Source organism: Erpetoichthys calabaricus, chromosome 1 (assembly GCF_900747795.2).
Source record: "Erpetoichthys calabaricus chromosome 1, fErpCal1.3, whole genome shotgun sequence".
NCBI lineage: Eukaryota > Metazoa > Chordata > Cladistia > Polypteriformes > Polypteridae > Erpetoichthys > Erpetoichthys calabaricus.
The window spans coordinates 188,790,108-188,808,641 of record NC_041394.2 but is presented as its reverse complement, the minus strand read 5'-3'; the positions used below and the strand labels follow the sequence as shown (position 1 = coordinate 188,808,641).

The following is an 18,534-nucleotide window of genomic DNA, read 5'->3' as shown; positions in this document are numbered from 1 at the left end:
CATCTTGATTTTCAGTAGAAATTGGTTAAATATTAAGATCATACACATTTCTGACAGGAGTTTGAATTACTTTTCATGAGAAAATAATACAAATGTTTTAGAAAATTAATCATTCTCACCTGCTGCTTTTATTATTGGAGAAGCCCCTTTCTTTGCTGAATCCACAGTGGAGACACTAGATGGAGTGCTTGGACAGTATTTTTCATCCTTCTTCTTCTTTTCTTTCTTGTACCCAGAAAATACAGATTTCCAGAGAGATTTGGATTTGGCAGTTTCCTCTGAACTAAGCCTGTCAGAAGGTTTACTTTCATTTTTTGACTTTTTGTCTTTTTTGTTTTTTCGAGGGGAGAATAAAGAGGACCTTTTTTTACTCTTTCCTCCTGCAGATCCATCAGAGGATGCAGCAGAGCCCTCCAAACTATGATCACCTGGAAGTGACAGAAATTTTTCAGGTAGTGTCCCATGCTTAGTGGATTCTGAGGTTTTCCCAGATGGTACTTTTGCAGAACCATGTACCAAGGGTGAAAGTCTGGGTGTTGATGACTCTAAAGAAACATTCCAGCCAGCTTTAGCTGGAGCCCCTTTGGAACCACCTGTTTCTTTCATTCTTGTACGCTGTTTTGCCATAGCATCTTTTAAAGCTTGGCTCTTTACAGACTTTTCATGTACTTTCATCCTCTCTTCAGCAATCTCCTTGGCTTCTGGAGATATTTGTGGTAAAACTCTCTGTTTCACTGATACAGCTTCCCCAGCTCTGGGTGTACCATTCTCCATAGTTAAGGAGAGCTGCAGTGGCAGCTTTTCTTTGCTGTGTTTGTTTCGGCTCGTTGGAGGTGTATAAAACTTTTCCTGAAGGCTACTATCCGGCGTCCTGTCATCATATGTGTCTTCAACATCATCTGCAAATGGGATTTCATCCACACTCTCCACAAAGGACTTTCGCAATTCTTGTTGTGTTCTTTGGCTCAGTACCTTGATAGTTTCTTTACAACAATGGAGTGGGGATGGTTTGGAAAGTTGGTCTGGAACTGTTGCAGGTATAGAACTTTTCTCTTGTGCATTGTTCCAGCTAGCCTGGTGTTTTTTGACTCTTAATGTTGCTGGCTCCTCATTTTCTGGTGGGGGTGGTGGTGGGCTTGATGGTGGTGTAAGCATTGTAGACTCTGATGTGTTAAAGCTTTCACTTGTCATTGTTTGTGTATTGGCTGTGCTACCATTTAAGCCAAGACCTGAACTACTGCTAATATCTTTTTTCTCTGAATCAATGCCTTTTGAATCTTTGTCACCAGAAATTTTTAAAATCAATGCTGAAGGCAGTTGTTTTTCAAGGAGAACACTACTTACTCTTGAAGTTGCTGGCCGTGGTTGGCTGGCGTACCACTTCGGTTCTACTGAGAGATGATCTTTTACAGGGGTGGATGAAAATTCAGAATTGGAATGTACATACACTTGCTCTGGACCTTTGCTTCTATCTAAAGGAGTAAGACCTAAGCTTTTTCGAATTTCTGCACTCTTCAGCCAGAACTCCTCTATAATATCTGATCTTTTAGTGGATTCTTCTTCTAATGGAGTAAAGAACTTAGATGTAGCCTCAGTTTCCACAGATGACTTGATCAAAGGAGTTGAGGTTGCTGCTGGTACCGGTTGAGTTCTAACTGGTGATTTAGGTGAAACACTAGAGGAAGCTTCTGGAGAAGGCAAAGGTTGTGAACAAATTGGTACAGAAATAGGACTGGTTGCAGGAGAACATGGTATAGATTGCATCTTAACAGGAGAGCTGACTGTAATAGCTTCAGGGAGTGGAACTGGTTGGGAACAAATAGGGTGAACAGGAATACCCTGTAAAGTTCCTGGAATATCCTGACAGGTTTTTCTTTCTATGCTGTCTTCAGATAGGTAAATCTCTGGGAAAAAATGAGACTCTGGAGACTGCAGTGCCACTTTTGGAGAAATTATGATCTCTCTCTATTAGAAAAGGAATTAGAAGAAAATTAAACTTACACATTATATTTGCAATTTGTACAGGGTGAGGCAAAAAGGACGTACGTCTTTGAAATGGCTAGAACTCACCACTAGGTGGAGTGACAGATGTGCGGTAGGTGGTGTTAGGTTCACGAAGTCTTAGAATTTTTTTATTTTCTTTTTAGTTGAAACCATGGAGCCGTGGATGATAGAACACCGCGTTTTTGTGTATGATTGTTTTGTCAAGAACAACCAATCTATTACCACAGTTCAGCGTGAGTTTCGTTGCCATTTCAATATCCACAGAAATAAAGCTGTTCCCGCTCGTAACACTATCCTACGTTGGGTTAAAGCACTTCGTACACGAGGTACACTAATGAACAAAAGACCGCCGGGGGCTACACGAACGGCACGTACCCCTGAAAATGTGGAAAGCGTACAACTAGCCCTGCTGCACAGTCCAAGTCGATCTGCTCAGAAGCATTCTTCTGAACTTGGCCTCAGTAATCGTTCGGAGCACTATATCGAGATGATAACTTCTTTTTATCTGAATTATAACGAAAACGTATTCCTATCCGGCGTGTGTGGTTTCAACAGGATGGGGCGACAGCCCACACAGCTAGAGCATCAATGGATGTTATTCGCCCTCTCTTCCCTGGTCACCTCGTTTCCACGTTTGGTGACATTCATTGGCCTCCTCGGTTCCCTGACTTATCCATGTGCGATTATTTCTTGTGGGGTCACCTCAAGGCACATGTATACGAGCATAAGCCCCGTACATTGGAGGAGCTGAAGGAAGCTATTCGCGTGGAAGTCGCCCAAATTGACAGAGCGATGTTGAAAAGAGTGGAGGCCAACTTCCATGAACGCCTTCAGAAATGCATCAGTGATAATGGACACCACATGGGAGATGTTGTTTTCCACACTTGATTTTGTCAAATGCTATTTCAATATGAACTCAAATCTTTCAATAAATTTCTTTGTAAGAAAAAATTAATTTTGTGTTTTTGTAAAAAACATCCGTCCTTTCTGCCTCACCCTGTAGTATTTCAACTTACAACTGTAATTATTCCCTGGCACCAAAACCACAGACTGAAGGCTTGAAACATTACAATTATAATGAAGAGGTGAATAAACATATCTGAAATGCAAAAGCATATGGAGAGGTTGTCAGAAATGGTGGTGTGTAATACTGGAGAACCTGAGGGAGCTGTCCTGTCTCCCTTCCTGTTTACCCTCTACACAACAGACTTCCAGCAAAATAACAGCACTTGCCATCCATAGACATTTTTAGATGACTCCTCCATCATAGGTTGCATTAATAATGGAGACGAGTCAGAGTACAGGAATTTTGTGAAGGACTTCTTCTTGTGGTGCAGGGACAACAACCTGCAACTCAACATCAGCAAGACAAAAGAGCTTCTGGTGGACTTCCAGCATGGCAAGAATAATCTTAGACCAGTCATCATTCAGGGAGAGGGTGTAGAAGTGATGCAGAGCTGCACGTTCCTGGGGGTTCACATAAACAACAAACTGGACTGGTCTGGCAACACACTGGTGCCCAACAAGAAGGAGTAGAGCAGACTGTACTTCCTAGGTGACGTACGCAGCAAGCTGCTGGAAATGTTCGAACAGTTCACAGTAGCCAGTGTGTTGTTCTACACTGCAGTCTACCAAGGAAACAACCTGACCTCAAAAAAAGCACAATGTCTGAAAAAACTTATCAGAAAAATCTTCTCCAACACAGGACAAATCCAGGACACAATGGAAGCTCTTGGGAAAAGAGGATGGAGGCAAAACTAAATGTCATCATATTCCCTCTAGCCCTTCCAGGAGGCACACTCTTGTAGCACTTTTAGCCAAAAGCTCATCCCACCATGGTGTGCTAAGAAGCGCCTCTGAGAGTCTTTTCTGCCCACTGCTATTAGGAAAGTCAATGCTTACTCTGGATGTACTCATTAAATTCATTTTAAAATATCTGCATAATACACATTTATTTATTTAATTTACATATCGATTGATTGATTGGCTGTATTATTTGTCCTTTGAATCTGCATCCTTGATTTTTATTTTTCTGCTGCTGTATGCCTTGGGATTAATAAAGTTTATATAATCTAATCTAAGGCATTTTTGGGTGTTTCAATCTTTGTGTGCAACATGGCATTTTCTTTTACACTATTGTAAACTTCTGGCTCAAAAAAAAAATCAGCTTCTATATTTAATAAACTACAAGTTTACAATTTTAGCTAAAAATAACAATAAGTTTATGCTTGGTATGTGTATCCTAAAATGTCTTACATGTTTTTTTGTCTACACAATAAGGCATCAAGTTCAAAACATGCTAATTTCTAAACTAATCACTCAAAGTCGCAACTGACAAAACCCAGTGAGAACCCTTTCTAGTTGTAAATGTATCCTAAACCGTCTTAAATTCAAAGGCAGGAATATAGTGATTAATTTACTCCCCTAAAATTTTCAGTTACTGCTTTTGCACTTGAGTTTCCTAGAAGTTACTGAAACACTGCAATTACTTCAAAAGTATTCAAATTGATAAGGACATGAAATGCAACGTACAATTGGAAAAGAGAAAAAAATCCAACCTAATACAATTAAATGTAGAACTTTGATGAAATACACATACAATGTGCACATTACGTAAGGAAAAAGAATTATTCAATACCTCAGGTCCTTCGTCTTCTGTAATTGTTAAAGGAGGCAACACTACATCACTGGCAGAATGAAGGGGGCTAACTGATGATGGCACTTACAAAACAAGAACAGTTAAAAATCTTTCATTACTATATAGAAATATTGAATAAGAAACTGAAAACAAAGCTGTATACAATTCATTAATAAAGCATAATAGTAACTGAAATATTAAACATTCTGCTTCCACACTACTTTAAATAAGTTATGAACTTCTAAGTACCGGTACTAACAAAAAACCTAAGGTTGCGGAATTCACACTTTCTACACCAGACATTAAGATTGACAGTTTACATCTATAATTAAAGTATTATTCAAGATTTAACAATAACATGAACCCTTTTCTGTAATTAAGAATATAAATGACAGTATCACAACAAAATATTATCAAAGAAAACACCTGTAGGTACTGTAAATCCACATTACTGGTTCAGTACTATAAAATGGACATCAAAGTCAAATATGATATATCTAAATAACAAAAAGAGCAGAAAAGATTGTGAAAATTAAACCATGTTCCAATGTTGTGTGGTGTTGACATAGCAGATATACTCAGTGGTATTTAACAATTTATAATTAATTTAGGACAAACTAAAAGGACTTGATTTTCTTTGAGACTTAAGAGAAATACAGCAAACAAAACTAATAAACTGAAATTAGATAATTTAGAAAAAGCTACAAAAACCAAGATTTTCATAATGTGGTGAAGCAGGAAGGCTTACATAAATTTCCAATGTTTTTCTTTAATGGGTCCCTCCAATTTTAAAATTGCTTAACCCTGTTGAGGGTTTTGAGGGAGGAACATAGAAAATGTTATGATGAGTTTGCTTTAATCTTATTTCTAAACAGAATCACAAGGAAACTGAGTCTCCCTGGATGTGACACCAGTGTACTACAGGGTGCACATGTGCAATCAAACATAAAAGCCAAATAAACACTGACAACCACCTTCATGCGTATCTGCAAAAACTGCATGGATTTTCTCTGAATACTCTAAAGACAGGAAAAACAAGTGAGTGACCCTTCCAGAATATGAACACAGGTAACCAAGTATTATATGCAAATACATTTTACATACACCACTACACCTCCAAACAATCTATAATTCATTGTTAAAAATTTATTTTTATTTCAGTGACTTAGATTTTTTTTTTTTTTTACATAGAGATTACCTAGACTAGATACCCTCTCGTTGCTCTCAGATTGATCCTGATCCTCTGGCAGTTCATCTGCCCCTTCACGTCGATGTAGACGAGCCTCAGCTTCCGCATCTGATGGAATGTCATCTGTCAAAGAGCAAAAGTACATTCATACAATGTGCAGGATTGGGAGTTGTTGGCTGGTTATGTAATAAGAATTTGAAACTTTGTCAGTGATCAAATAACTACATTAACCAGTAATTCACATCACACCATAATTAAGACATCTGTACAGCATGTAAGCCCTCATCCTTTTTCATAAGCTCTATAAGATTGAAACGTTGCAGGCTGGAATAAAACCAGAAGCCTTTGTAGATTTTATTTTTATTCCTTCTTCTTCAATGTTTACATACCATTTATGGGGTAAAATGCATTACCAGCCATTTTATGTTCATTTTGAGGTTGTATTTTTGTTTAGAAAGAGAATTGAGCTTCCTAATTTAAAATTTTAAAAATAAAGGTGTTGTGTTTCCATTTAGTGTTCTATTTTGTCCTTGTATACTTAATGTACTTTGTGTCTTGCAGCTATATGAAACAGCAGTTTACCGCTTAGCAATGTTTAACTTGTAACTATGGCTGTGAAAGTTAATGTGTTAAAGCATGCAATTAGTTTTGAACACTATAACGTTATTTTTATTTAATTGCGTTAATCGACACTCCTTGCTATCTAAGCCAAAGGTTTTCAAATGGACGCTTGGAATTTGTTATTAAATTGCCTAGTTTTTAAATAAAAATACAGGTGAACCACTGTTTGTGGGCCAGCATGCATTTCAAGAACTGGTTACCTGCATGTTAACTAGTAGTTAATGAATGCGTTCCGTGCATACCTGCGCTTCTCACAACAGACGTTTCATTTTTGATAAGCTTGCCTACTTCAGCATATGTGGATCTGCAAGTTAGCCTGAACTTCCTCAATCAAAACCCTCTTGTTTCAGAAACAGCTTCAGCATACAAGTGGACACATACCAAGACCCCAATCTGCCCCCCATCACTGTTCAGTTTCACGGTGCTCCTGTTGTGAGGCCGAAGGAAAAATCATATACAGTGAAGAACAAATATGAATTACCTGTCTATCTATCTAAAAAAATTAAATAAAAAACAAAAAAATTCAAAGTTGACAGAGCAAAATAAAAACACCATTTCCTGTTTAGCTAAAATACTAAAATTTGGCAGGATGGTTCACCTAGGAAGGACAAAAAGGGCATTTCAATATATTAAGACCAAAACAAAACACCACAATAGAAAAAATTCAAAAATACCTTGACAGATTTGATTGATTTATTTTCATTAAGTTTGCAATACCAATCAACAATTAGAGCTTTTTGAAGTTAAAAAATACAGAAGGGGGAAAAAAGCTAAACAAGGATAACAATTTTGAATGAGTAAAACTAATTATTAAGTTTTGTTTTTTTTCTTGGCAGACATTTATTCAAAGGGCAGTGCAGTGGTATTGCTACTGCCTCACAGTTAGTAGACCAGGGTTCATGCCCCAGGACCTTGCTGCTTGGAGTTTGCATGCTTTCCCAGTGTCTGTGTGGGTTTCTGGGGTACTCCAGTTTCCTCCCTCATTGCAAAGTCATGCAGGTTAGGTGGAGAGGCATTAATAAATTGGCCCTGGTCTGTGTGTGTGTGTTTTCACCCTGTCTAGAGTTTCTTTATGCCCTGCGCCCTAAGCTAGCTGGGATAGGCTCCAGGAGTCAGCCCCCCAAGACCCTGTTCAGGAATAAGCAGGTTAGAAAATTACTGATTGACATTTATTCAAAACCAGTGAATACTGAGGCAGTACTAATTTTAGGCATTGCTGCTAATAAAGACTCAATATGTTTAGGACTTTGAATGTATCAATTTTAAATCACCTTTGTAACATTACTGAATACCACTATTGGTGATGTCCATTAATACAGAGCTCTGCTGCAATGTCTTTAACACAAAAGACTGTATTTGGAATGTTCCAACAGTAAGCAGCTTGTGAAATTTAATACAATATTATTATACACTGGTTTAATATATATATATATATATATATATATATATATATATATATATATATATATATATATATATATATATATATATCGTATACAGAACAGTACTTAGTTAGTTACATAGTACTTCTGATATATCCGATTAACCAATGGAGCTATATTGAGGCAGTTTGACTTAAATATCCAGGCTGAAATCAGGCAAAACTACTAATAATAAAAAAAATCTAATCTAATTGCACTTTAGTGTTATTAAAATTAATAAACAGCTGAACAATATGGTTGCAGACAGAGCTTCCAATGTTTGGCAACATTTATCCTTCCTTTAAAAATAAATACACTAATACTGTAGGATGCAGAACTGTGCTTAAAGTTATGAATATTTGAAAATCTTCATTGAAAATGATGACACAACTTTCATTGTAGACTTTTTTTATCTGGATTCATATGTCACTGTATAATTTTAGCAAATCAGAATTATGGAAATTACAGACTTTGTCATTTTTACTCCTTATCAAACAACAAGACTGCTCTAGTATTAAAAAAAAAAATAGAGTATTTGATGTGCATAAGATAAACTAAAAGACTAAATAACTAAAGTAAATAAACTACACAAAAAAGTTTATATAATCTCTTGTTAAAATCCCTAAATTTAGTATTAGGGGCAAGGGTGGGAGTTAAATCTTACTATTAGTTGTGCCTACTAGGAGTTTAGTACTAAACAATTTAAGACTGAAAGAAAATGGGGATTCTTCAAAATATTTTATTTGCTGGTGGTGCTACCCCAAGAAATAAGGTTGAAAACCTCTGCCCTAGAGATACCATGTAATATATAATCACATGCATGTCAATAAGTTTGCAGTAGTTGTGCATGATCACGCTGCACTTTACAGCATTGGCTTTAGATTAGTCAGGGCCCTAAGCCCACTAATAAGTTTGGAAATCTCTGGTCAAAGCTATTCCATAAACAATGGCTGCAGAAGATGGAAATTATCACGGTTGCTTTGGATTTAAAACTCCCCCAGATGGTTCAAAGGACAAATTTGTTGATAACTATAAATTTACTGCAGGTAAATGTAAATACCACAACAATACAATGATCTCGGGTTATTACTTAAGAGCAAAACTTGCCTGTTGCCCCCGTTAATAACTCATCGTGAGGAAGCAAACCTTGCACTTGACTGAACTGAACTTCTGTCAATGAATGACAGAAAAACGTCTTTTTTTTTATTGCAGAATGGATCAAGGCAGGCAAGATTTTGAATGCAATACATGCAATAAACAAGTAGAGCTGACATAAATAAAACAAATTTTTGGGAAAAACATGCTGTATGAGAGTTTTCTTTGAGGCACCAATATTCATGAAGTTGTTATATTGGGGGGGTCCTTTGTAGTATTTCATATTATTTTGAGAAAATGTAACAGATGTATGGTATAAATGGTGCTAATATTTAATTTTTAAGGTGTTTTGAGTACATTGAGATATAATAAATATCGCATTTTGTTTCTAAATAATTGCAAATCACTTTAAGTTCATATTGTCCAGCTCTGCTCATAAACACAACATAAAATTTGTGCACAATTTCAAAGAGTACTGAATACTGGCACTTAACAGGTCACATGCAGAAATTACCCTTAAAAGATAAGTTGGATAGATTTCAAGTTGAAGTTATGTCTTCATAAATAAGGTAAATATGCATATGCCACCCAAAAGTATGTTCTAAATGTAAACCTTTTCTTCAAATTAAAAAAAAAACAGCCAGTTGTATTTTGAATATTTTATATTGAACCGTATGATGCACAGGGCATAAAGTATAAAAACTTACCAAAAGCGTCCATTTTTCAAGCCAAGATAATTTTTAAATATTGATATGCATCTGGCAATCACACACACATTGTAAAATAATATATATGTGACATTTGTAAACAAAAAAAAACAAAAAACAAAAAAAACAATATTGCGAAGTTGAGCCATTCTAAAAGAAGACCAGCTGTGCACAATGCCTCAATGCTAGTCTTCTTCCATAATAGCCCTTCAATCCATCCCCGCCATGAGGGAGTGGTTTCCTCACAAAAGACGAAATCAAACCACATGCTTGGTTTTGTTTTAATTTACTTCTGCTACTTATGTGACAACTCACAAAAGTGAATAGAAAATATATCCTTACCATGAGGAAAATAGTACCAAGATTATGCGTTAAACTGATTATTTTCAGATTACTTTTGTTCTCACAAACATGCATCAAAACATGGAAGGTATGTTTTCTTATATTGAAACTCAAAGAGGATATATTTCGTTAAGTTTTTATGCTCATCTTTTACATAAAACAATAATTAGTAAATAAGTCAACCTCATCATAATGGATCATAAGAGTGTATATTATGCGTGTGTGTATATCTCACATGCAACGCCTTCCAAATTCTTTAATTCAACTTAAAAACAAATCATTGAAATTTTGTTCTTTATATTGTATATCAATTTTTTTTTTAATTTGCAGCAGGACACTGATGTGTAACCTTGGAGTGGCCCAATGACAAAAAAAAGTGAATGTCATTCACTGTCCTCATCAAAGCCCTGATCTCATATTAACTGAGAATATGAGACCCTTTGAATACTGCAATGTACTTTCAAACAACTTGTTGCCAATTTGTCTGTATAAGAATAATAATAATGCATTTTATTTATAGGGCACTTTACATTAGCAGTAAATCTCAAAGTGCTACATAAAAAGTTTAAACAAAGGCAAAGAAAGATAAAAACGGAGATAAAACAACAATAATTATAGCATTCTTGTTAATAAGCTTTCCTAAATAGAAAAGTCTTTAGCTGTTTTTTAAAACAGCCCACAATCTGCTGTGTTCTTAGGCTCTCTGGTAGGGCATTCCAGAGCCGTGGAACAGTGGCTGCAAAGGCTCGGTCACCCACTTAATGAAGTTTGGTCACGGGGGGGCGGGGCGAAGGCGGTAGGTATTTGCAAAACGGAGGTTTCTGGCAGTGGATTGTAGTGTAAGGAGTTCCTTGAGATATTGTGGAGCATTTCCATGGACACACTGGTGAATAAACAGAGTTTGTATTTGATGCGAAGATGGATAGGGAGCCAATGAAATGACCGAAGGATTGGTGAAATGTGTTCATATTTCTGCACCCTCATCAGGATTCTTGCAGCACTATTTTTAATTTGTTGCAGCTTTTGAAGGCTCTTGTTGGGTATCCTGATGAGGAGTGCATTACAATAGTCCAGTCCCCACATTTGTGCCTCGAGACAATCCTGTCTCAGAGGTCTACAGACAATTCCTTTGACTTCATGCTTGGTTTGTGCTCTGACATGAACTGTCAACTGTGGGACCTTATATAGACAGGTGTGTGCCTTTCCAAATCATGTCCAATCAACTGAATTTACCACAGGTGGACTCCAATTAAGCTGCAGAAACATCTCAAGGATGATCAGGGGAAACGGGATGCACCTGAGCTCAATTTTGAGCTTCATGGCAAAGGCTGTGAATACTCATGTACATGTGCTTTCTCAATTTTTTTACTTTTAATAAATTAGCAAAAATCTCAAGTAAACTTTTATCATGTTGTCATTATGGGGTGTTGTGTGTAGAATTAATTTAATCCATTTTGGAATAAGACTGTAACATAAGAAAATGTGGAAAGAGTGATGCGCTGTGAATACTTTCCGGATGCACTGTATATACATATGTGTATATATTATATGTGTATGTATACATATATGTATATATATACATACATACATTATACATTTTACATATATATAGGGCGGAGTGGTGGCTCTGAGGCTAAGGAGCTGCGCTGGTATCCCGAAGGTTGCCGGTTCGAATCCCCTCACTGCCAAAAAAAAAAAAGGTCACTGCTCTGCTGGGCCCTTGAGCAAGGCCCTTAACCTGTAATTGCTCCAGGGGCGCTGTACAATGGCTGACCCTACGCTCTGACCCCAAGGGGTATGCGAAAACTACCAAATTCCTAATACAAGAAATTGTATAAGGCGAAATAAAGAACAAAAAAAAAAAAAAAAAAAATATATATATATATATATATATATATATATATATATACACACACACACACACACAGTATATATATATATATATACACACACACACACATTTACACACTATATATTGTGACAGGCTGCTGGGTCCCATGACCGGCCGGGACACCCCTGCTGCATATGTTCCAGGGGAGCAGACATGAGCTTCTCAGTACCTCCCCCGGGACGGTTGGTGGCAGCCTCAGTTTCCTGCAGGGCTCCATGGGAGATGGAGTTCTCCACAACCCTATGGGGATCTGGGGTGGCCGCCATGGGGTACTGCATGGATTCCGGAGCCAACCTGGACACCTCTACAGGGTGGGCTGTAAAAAGGGCCAGGATCCACCACTCAGGAGCCAAAATCGGGAGGAAGAGGACGAGGTTGCCTGGGAGGAGTGGTGGTGCCAGAGGAAGGATTGGATTGGTCTTAAGTGCTTTATTTGGGACTGTGCTGTGGCTGGAGGGATTACGGGGAAGACGTGCCCACCAGCTGAAGAAAGATAAAAGTGCTTGTGTGTTTTTACACGTGCCTCTGTGTCATTCTGTGCCGGGTCGGGCGCTTTACAATATATATTCTATATTCTGATCAGCCACAACATTACAACTATCTGCCTAATAATGTTTAGCCCTCCCCTCTTTCCACCAAAACAGCTCTGACACATCGAGGCATGAACTACAAGACCTCTAAGTGCATCCTGCTGCCATCTCTTCTCCACGTAAGTGACGCACACAAACCGGGACGTCCACATGATGTAACAGAAAACGTGATTCATCAGACCAAGCCACCTTCTTCCATTGCTCCCTAATCAAGTTCTGACACTTGTGTGTCTATCATAGGTGCTTTCAGAAGTGAACAGGGTTCAACATGGGAAATCCGACCAATCTGTGGCTACAAAACCCCATATGCAGTAAGTTGCAATGCAAAGCTGTTTTCTGACACCATTCTCTCATGGCTAGCATTAAGTTTTTCAGCAATTTGTGCTACAGTGGCTCTTTTGTGGGATTGGACATGGAAGGCTAGCATATGTTCCCCATGCACATTAATAAGACTTGGGTGCCCATGATCCTGTCACCTCTAGAGTTCCCTCTGTTCCTGATTTATTTTATTTTTGCTTATTCATAGCACTTGTTTCTGATCTCCAACCAAATTTATTACAATACAAAAGAGAATATGAATAAACAAAATACAGTTTTTAAATGATTATTTGATTTACTGAAGGATAAAAGATCACCAACACCTACATCACTCCATTTACTTTTCTTTATCACCAGAAAGTACTGAAGGAGAATGTCCAGTTATCATTTCCTGAACTGAAGCTCAAGTGTAACTGGGTTATGCATCATGACAATGATCACACAAGATCAAGTCCAACTCTGAATGGCTTAAAAAAAAAAAGTTAAGGTCTTGGAGTGGCCTTGTCAAAGTCCTCTCTTGAACCCCATTGAGATGTTATGGTGTGACCTTAAATGGGTAGTTCTAAGTCAAACATCCTCCAATGTGGCTGAATTAAACCAACTCTGTACAAAAGAGTGGGACAAAATTTCTCCACAGTGATACCAAAGACTGATCTTCTGTTACCAGATGCATTTGATTGCAGGGGTTGCTGCTAAACATGGCACAACGATGTAATCAAACCACTCCGATATGAAGAAAGTGAGGTCAACTATCTCATAACAATGAGATGTGTCAAGGTCAGGGATATATCAGGTAGTAAGCTGACATTAGGTACCCATGGCCGATGTGTTAAATACAGAAGATATGGGCAGGTGTAAAGACCTGATTATAGGCCAGATGACTAGGTCAAAGCATTTTGTACATACCAACAGTGGTTCGAGGAGGGAAAAACCACGAACTGCTGACATGGCCAGCCAAGACTCATCGTTGCAAGAAGTCACCACAGGCTATCCCTTTTAGTACAAATCAAAGATCATTTCAATAGTACTTATAAGAGTAATGTGTTACAACACACTGTGCATCAAATCAAGCTGTGTATAGGACTGTATACCTGCAGGTCAGTCAGGATACCCAATGCTAACACCTGTCCACTGTCAATAGTACTTAAGATAGGCATGCAAGCCTTGGGACAGGACCTTGGATCATTGGAAAAATGGAAATGCCTGGTCTATTAGATCCCATTTCCTGTTGCATTATGTAGGCAGCTACATACTTGTGTGCTGTTTACCTGAGGAAAAGATGGCACCAGGATGCACTGTGGGAGGAAGACCAGCTGGTAGAGGGTGTGTGATACGTTGGGCAATGTTCTGCCTGGAAACCGTGGGTGCAGGCATTATGTGGGCATTAATATGACATGTTCAATATATCTAAATATTGTTGTAGACCGGGTACATCCCTGTATGGCAACAGTATTCCCTGATATAAGTAGTGTCTTTCACCAGCAAGTCCAATCCATGACAGCTCCATCTCACAAAGAATTAGAGAACTTTTTGTTAACTTCCTGGTGCCAGATTCCACAAGATACATATTTCAGGTCTTGTACAGTCTATGCCTTACCAGGTTACAGCTATATTGGCAAGATGTAGAGTAGCAGCAGCATATTAGGCAAGTGGTCATAAGATTTTGCATGTAACCAATAAGTATTTTGATGGGAAAATAAAATTCCTTCTTGTATAAATGTTAACATACCCTCCTCGATGTCAGCAAAAAAATCATCTTTACTATCAGCACCTTCCATTCCAGGTGCTGCTTCTGCTTCCAAGTCACTATTTTCATTCTGAGCTGAAAAGCAAAACCAGATGTATTTACACATGCTATCATTTAGAAAAATCCAGTCTCAAGAAAGAAACATGTACTAGAAATTATATAAACATTTAAATCAGACAAAAATGAATTAAGGTTCACTTTACTTACACAATACAGAACATCAATAAAGGAGGGGAATGGTAAGTATAGGGTATGATTTGCAACATAAAACTGAATGATAGCCAAAGATAACAACTTTAAAATGAAATGTACAAAAATGGTTCAAATTTAAACAAACCGGTAAGCATTAATACATCTGAGAAAAAAAAATAATAAATTAAGTAAAAACACTTTATTCTGAGTAAAATAATATTATACGTAAACTTTAAGAAAAGCATAAGAGTTAAGCAAAATATGCAAAACTTTACTTTTTAAAAGCATAAAAAACTATTACAATTAATAAAAATCGGGAGTGGTCTCCCCTAGACTTTCAAATTATACTCAGATATGAAATAGATATTTGAGGAGCAAACCGCAAGACAATGATTATTTTTTTATATTATGTACATTAAAGCCATCAACAGCATATCAAATCAAATTAATAATATACTGACCAATTATTATAAAAGTAAAGTTAAATAAATTGGATTCTGCAGCTGCATGAATAAGAAAGTACCACTTCCGGTTAGCGGAAATAGCTCTAAAGTTGATAGAAATCTACATTTTGTACCTAATACTTGTATGCAAAATTTGGTTAACCTAAGTGAAAGCATTCTCAAGTTATTGTGTTTACATACACACACACACTCTGACAGACACACAGACATAATTCCAAAAATTGTATTTTCGGACTCAGGGAGGTCTAGAATGTCAACATTCATCAAAATCTCAAGGTCGAATTTTTGGACAATTATAATACTTTCCCTATACTTTGTAAATGAGAAAGTAAAGAGAATCACCAACATTATACATCGAAAATCACCTACAGAAAATAATGTATTCAAATACATTTGGAAATTCATTTAATTAACTAAATAAACAGCACCTCACCAAATAATAAACAAACAAAACTGGCACATTTATTTCTGATGTTTAAATTGTAGAATGGCAGATTTTTTTAAATTTGTTTAAGTTAAAGTTAACAGATGCTTAAATACTATAAGAACTGTTGGATAATGAAGGCTTATTTTATAAAACTTGTTTTAACTGAGCTAATGAACATTTTTTTAAAAACTGTAATTTGTTTTCTGGATTTGCAATCTACCTCAAAGAAGAATGAAGTGGGTTAAATTATTTTGAGGCAAACATTTTATTTCAGAATTTTCCAATAATATGTGCTTTATATTATAAGCAAAACATTCAAGCAAATAACTTTTTTTTTAAAGCAAAATGGCACCAAGATGCATTAGAAAACTAAGCAGCCAAGCTTAAAAGCTTCACTTAAGCAGCCTGATAAACTGTTGTCGATCAGACACTACTAACTGAAGAGAAAAAAATCAAATTCAAGGAATACAAAAAAACAAGCAAAAATCTTCAATGTATCAAGCTTTAATACTGCAAATGCCGCAGTTTTTGAAAAACATTCTGCATGCAAAACCATTTGTATTATATGCTATGAAGCAGGGCCAGACCAAAGCTTTGTAGGAAAATATAGATTAATTTATCAAAGAGAGACTATTTACATACTCTTGCATTGAAGAGTTTTATTAAAAAATAGCACAAAGATGCAAGTTCAAAACATTTACTATAGCTCCTATGAGTTTTGGCAATCCAAGTTTCAAGCTGTATCTGTGGTTAGAATTACACCTGTTGTAAGAAACAGTAGCCTACGTCATAATTTTCAATAGCAAAGGAGAGGGTATTTAAACAAAAACTAAAATGGTAAAGCAGTTTCTTCTAAAAAGATACATTAAAAAATACATGTTATGTGCACATGTAATGTATATACATATACTGTATACACACACACATATAACTTTATCCTTTTTGTTTTAGATTGAGGATAACAGACTTTCATTACTTCCATAGATAAATATATATACACATACATAATCTTACATACATACAGTTTACTCTTTTTTTTTGCTTTGCTGGTCTGACCCTTGTTGGTTTAAATGACAACCTGCACCCAGTTCATGCAGTTTAAATGATGCTGCACACGCCATGCACTTGGAGGTTCTCTTTTGGTGCCATGCATTACAGATAAAGATGAAAAAAGTGTCAAATTGTAAATTATATACTGGATGGGACAAAAAAAGCTACACAAAGCTACCTCCAGGTATGGTCTCCAGCCAGGCTCGTACTGCCTCATGGCGGACTGATGGAATGACTGGTGCTGAATTTAAAATAACACATAAAGCAAACATAAAAGTGAAAAAAATATGGAAAATTAACAAACAATTAAGAAAAAACACAATAAAAATAATGGATTTATTAAACATAATAATGTTTCAACTGAACAAGTTGATTTGTAAAATTTGTGTGTAATCAGAAACAAATGGAAAAAGAATGAGATGATTGCTTTGGTAACAAGACAATACTACAGCAAAAAGTGGAAGAATTTTTTTTCAAGCTGAGGTACAACAAATGAGTTGAAGCCACCATCATGTGCCTCCATTACCTGCAAAAGCAGAGGACTGTGTAGTTGCTGCTCCTGTTTCATCTTTTTCAGTGTGAATATGTGTCCAATGAACATCTGCTTGTATTTCTAGTGGATCTATAGGTTGAACAGCTTGCTGAATGCGAAGATTCCCAGCTTCACAATTTTCATTTTATTTATTTTTAAGTTTTTAATTGAAGTACACATTGGAAATTTCAATTTGAAAAGAAATCAAGACAGAGCAGAGGGAACAGTAAAACAATTGATAAATAACACAAGGAAGAGAGGAAAGAGGAAAGGAAAAGAAAAGTTAAAATAGCATCACAGGAAATAAAATATCAAAATGGATAGTGCATTTTTATGTATGTAAGCTTAGGTTAATACATTTAAAGCATCCCCAAGAAGAATACTGACAAATTTAATAAAAGGCATAAAGCTAAACTTCAGTCGGAACACAAGAACTTTAAATCAACAGTAAAATTCTGTTTTATAAACTGTGAAGAAGCTTAAGCTATTTCTAAGACATAGGTTTTGATAATGCTCACAAGAGCTGGAGGTTTTTAGGTTTGGACCAACTTGAAGTTTAACCTTTTACCTGCTTAAACCAACTTTCCCTCCAAATTTTTATAGAGGATCACTTATGGCAAACTTTTAAAAAAAATAAATAAAAAATGCAAAAACACTACATAAATGAACTTATAAATAAACAAACATTACCAATGAGAAGGACAATAAAATGGGTATCTATATTATTTACTAATGTTGCCAATCTTTTTCACTGTTGCTTTGAGTAGATTGATTCATTACTCTGTATAAATATGGTCTGCATGTTTCCCCTTTTTGTCTGCTGAGTGACAATGAACAGTACCAAATACAAAATAAATTGTTAGTTTTGTTTACAGCTCTCTGTAATGCATAAAATGGCACAGTGCCAGTATGCAATGGGACTGATTATTAGAGCAGACAATTCATCCATTTTAATCGACCAAACACTGCCTATTACAATGGATGGCAGACAATTTAGAAATCCCACTGTCATATTTTCATTCTCGCTTCAGCTTTTTGCCCTCCCATCTTCAGTGATGCTCATGATTGTAGTGAGTATTTTATATATCCCATTTTAGTTTCTCAGTGTCTCATTACATTATCAAGGGATTTTTAAGACTAACCAAGTTTGTTTACTAGGCTGGTCTAATTCTCGCATTTTAAGATTAACACACACAAACACACATAGATACACACAAACACACACAGATCCTATTTACACATTTATGTATGAGTGGTGCCTAACTGCCAATCACTCTGTAGTATTCCACATAGGATCCTGTACATA

At 36.4% G+C, this 18,534-nt stretch overlaps 1 protein-coding gene across 10 annotated transcripts in view; it reads right to left on the bottom strand.

The window, feature by feature from the left end:
* Positions 1 to 18,534, bottom strand: part of mical3a (microtubule associated monooxygenase, calponin and LIM domain containing 3a) — a 431,263-nt gene that overhangs the window by 58,232 nt on the left and 354,497 nt on the right. For 8 of the 10 annotated variants that reach the window (XM_051922884.1, XM_051922886.1, XM_051922891.1 and 5 more), the window contains 6 exons: positions 17,223 to 17,357; positions 16,875 to 16,937; positions 14,546 to 14,638; positions 5,841 to 5,954; positions 4,643 to 4,725; positions 120 to 1,965 (listed from right to left, as the gene is read on the bottom strand). In XM_051922884.1, the coding sequence (XP_051778844.1) occupies positions 120 to 1,965; positions 4,643 to 4,725; positions 5,841 to 5,954; positions 14,546 to 14,638; positions 16,875 to 16,937; positions 17,223 to 17,357 (2,334 nt within the window). The remainder of the gene's footprint in view (positions 1 to 119; positions 1,966 to 4,642; positions 4,726 to 5,840; positions 5,955 to 14,545; positions 14,639 to 16,874; positions 16,938 to 17,222; positions 17,358 to 18,534) is intronic. The other 2 variants (XM_051922904.1, XM_051922908.1) reach the window with 2 other exon arrangements.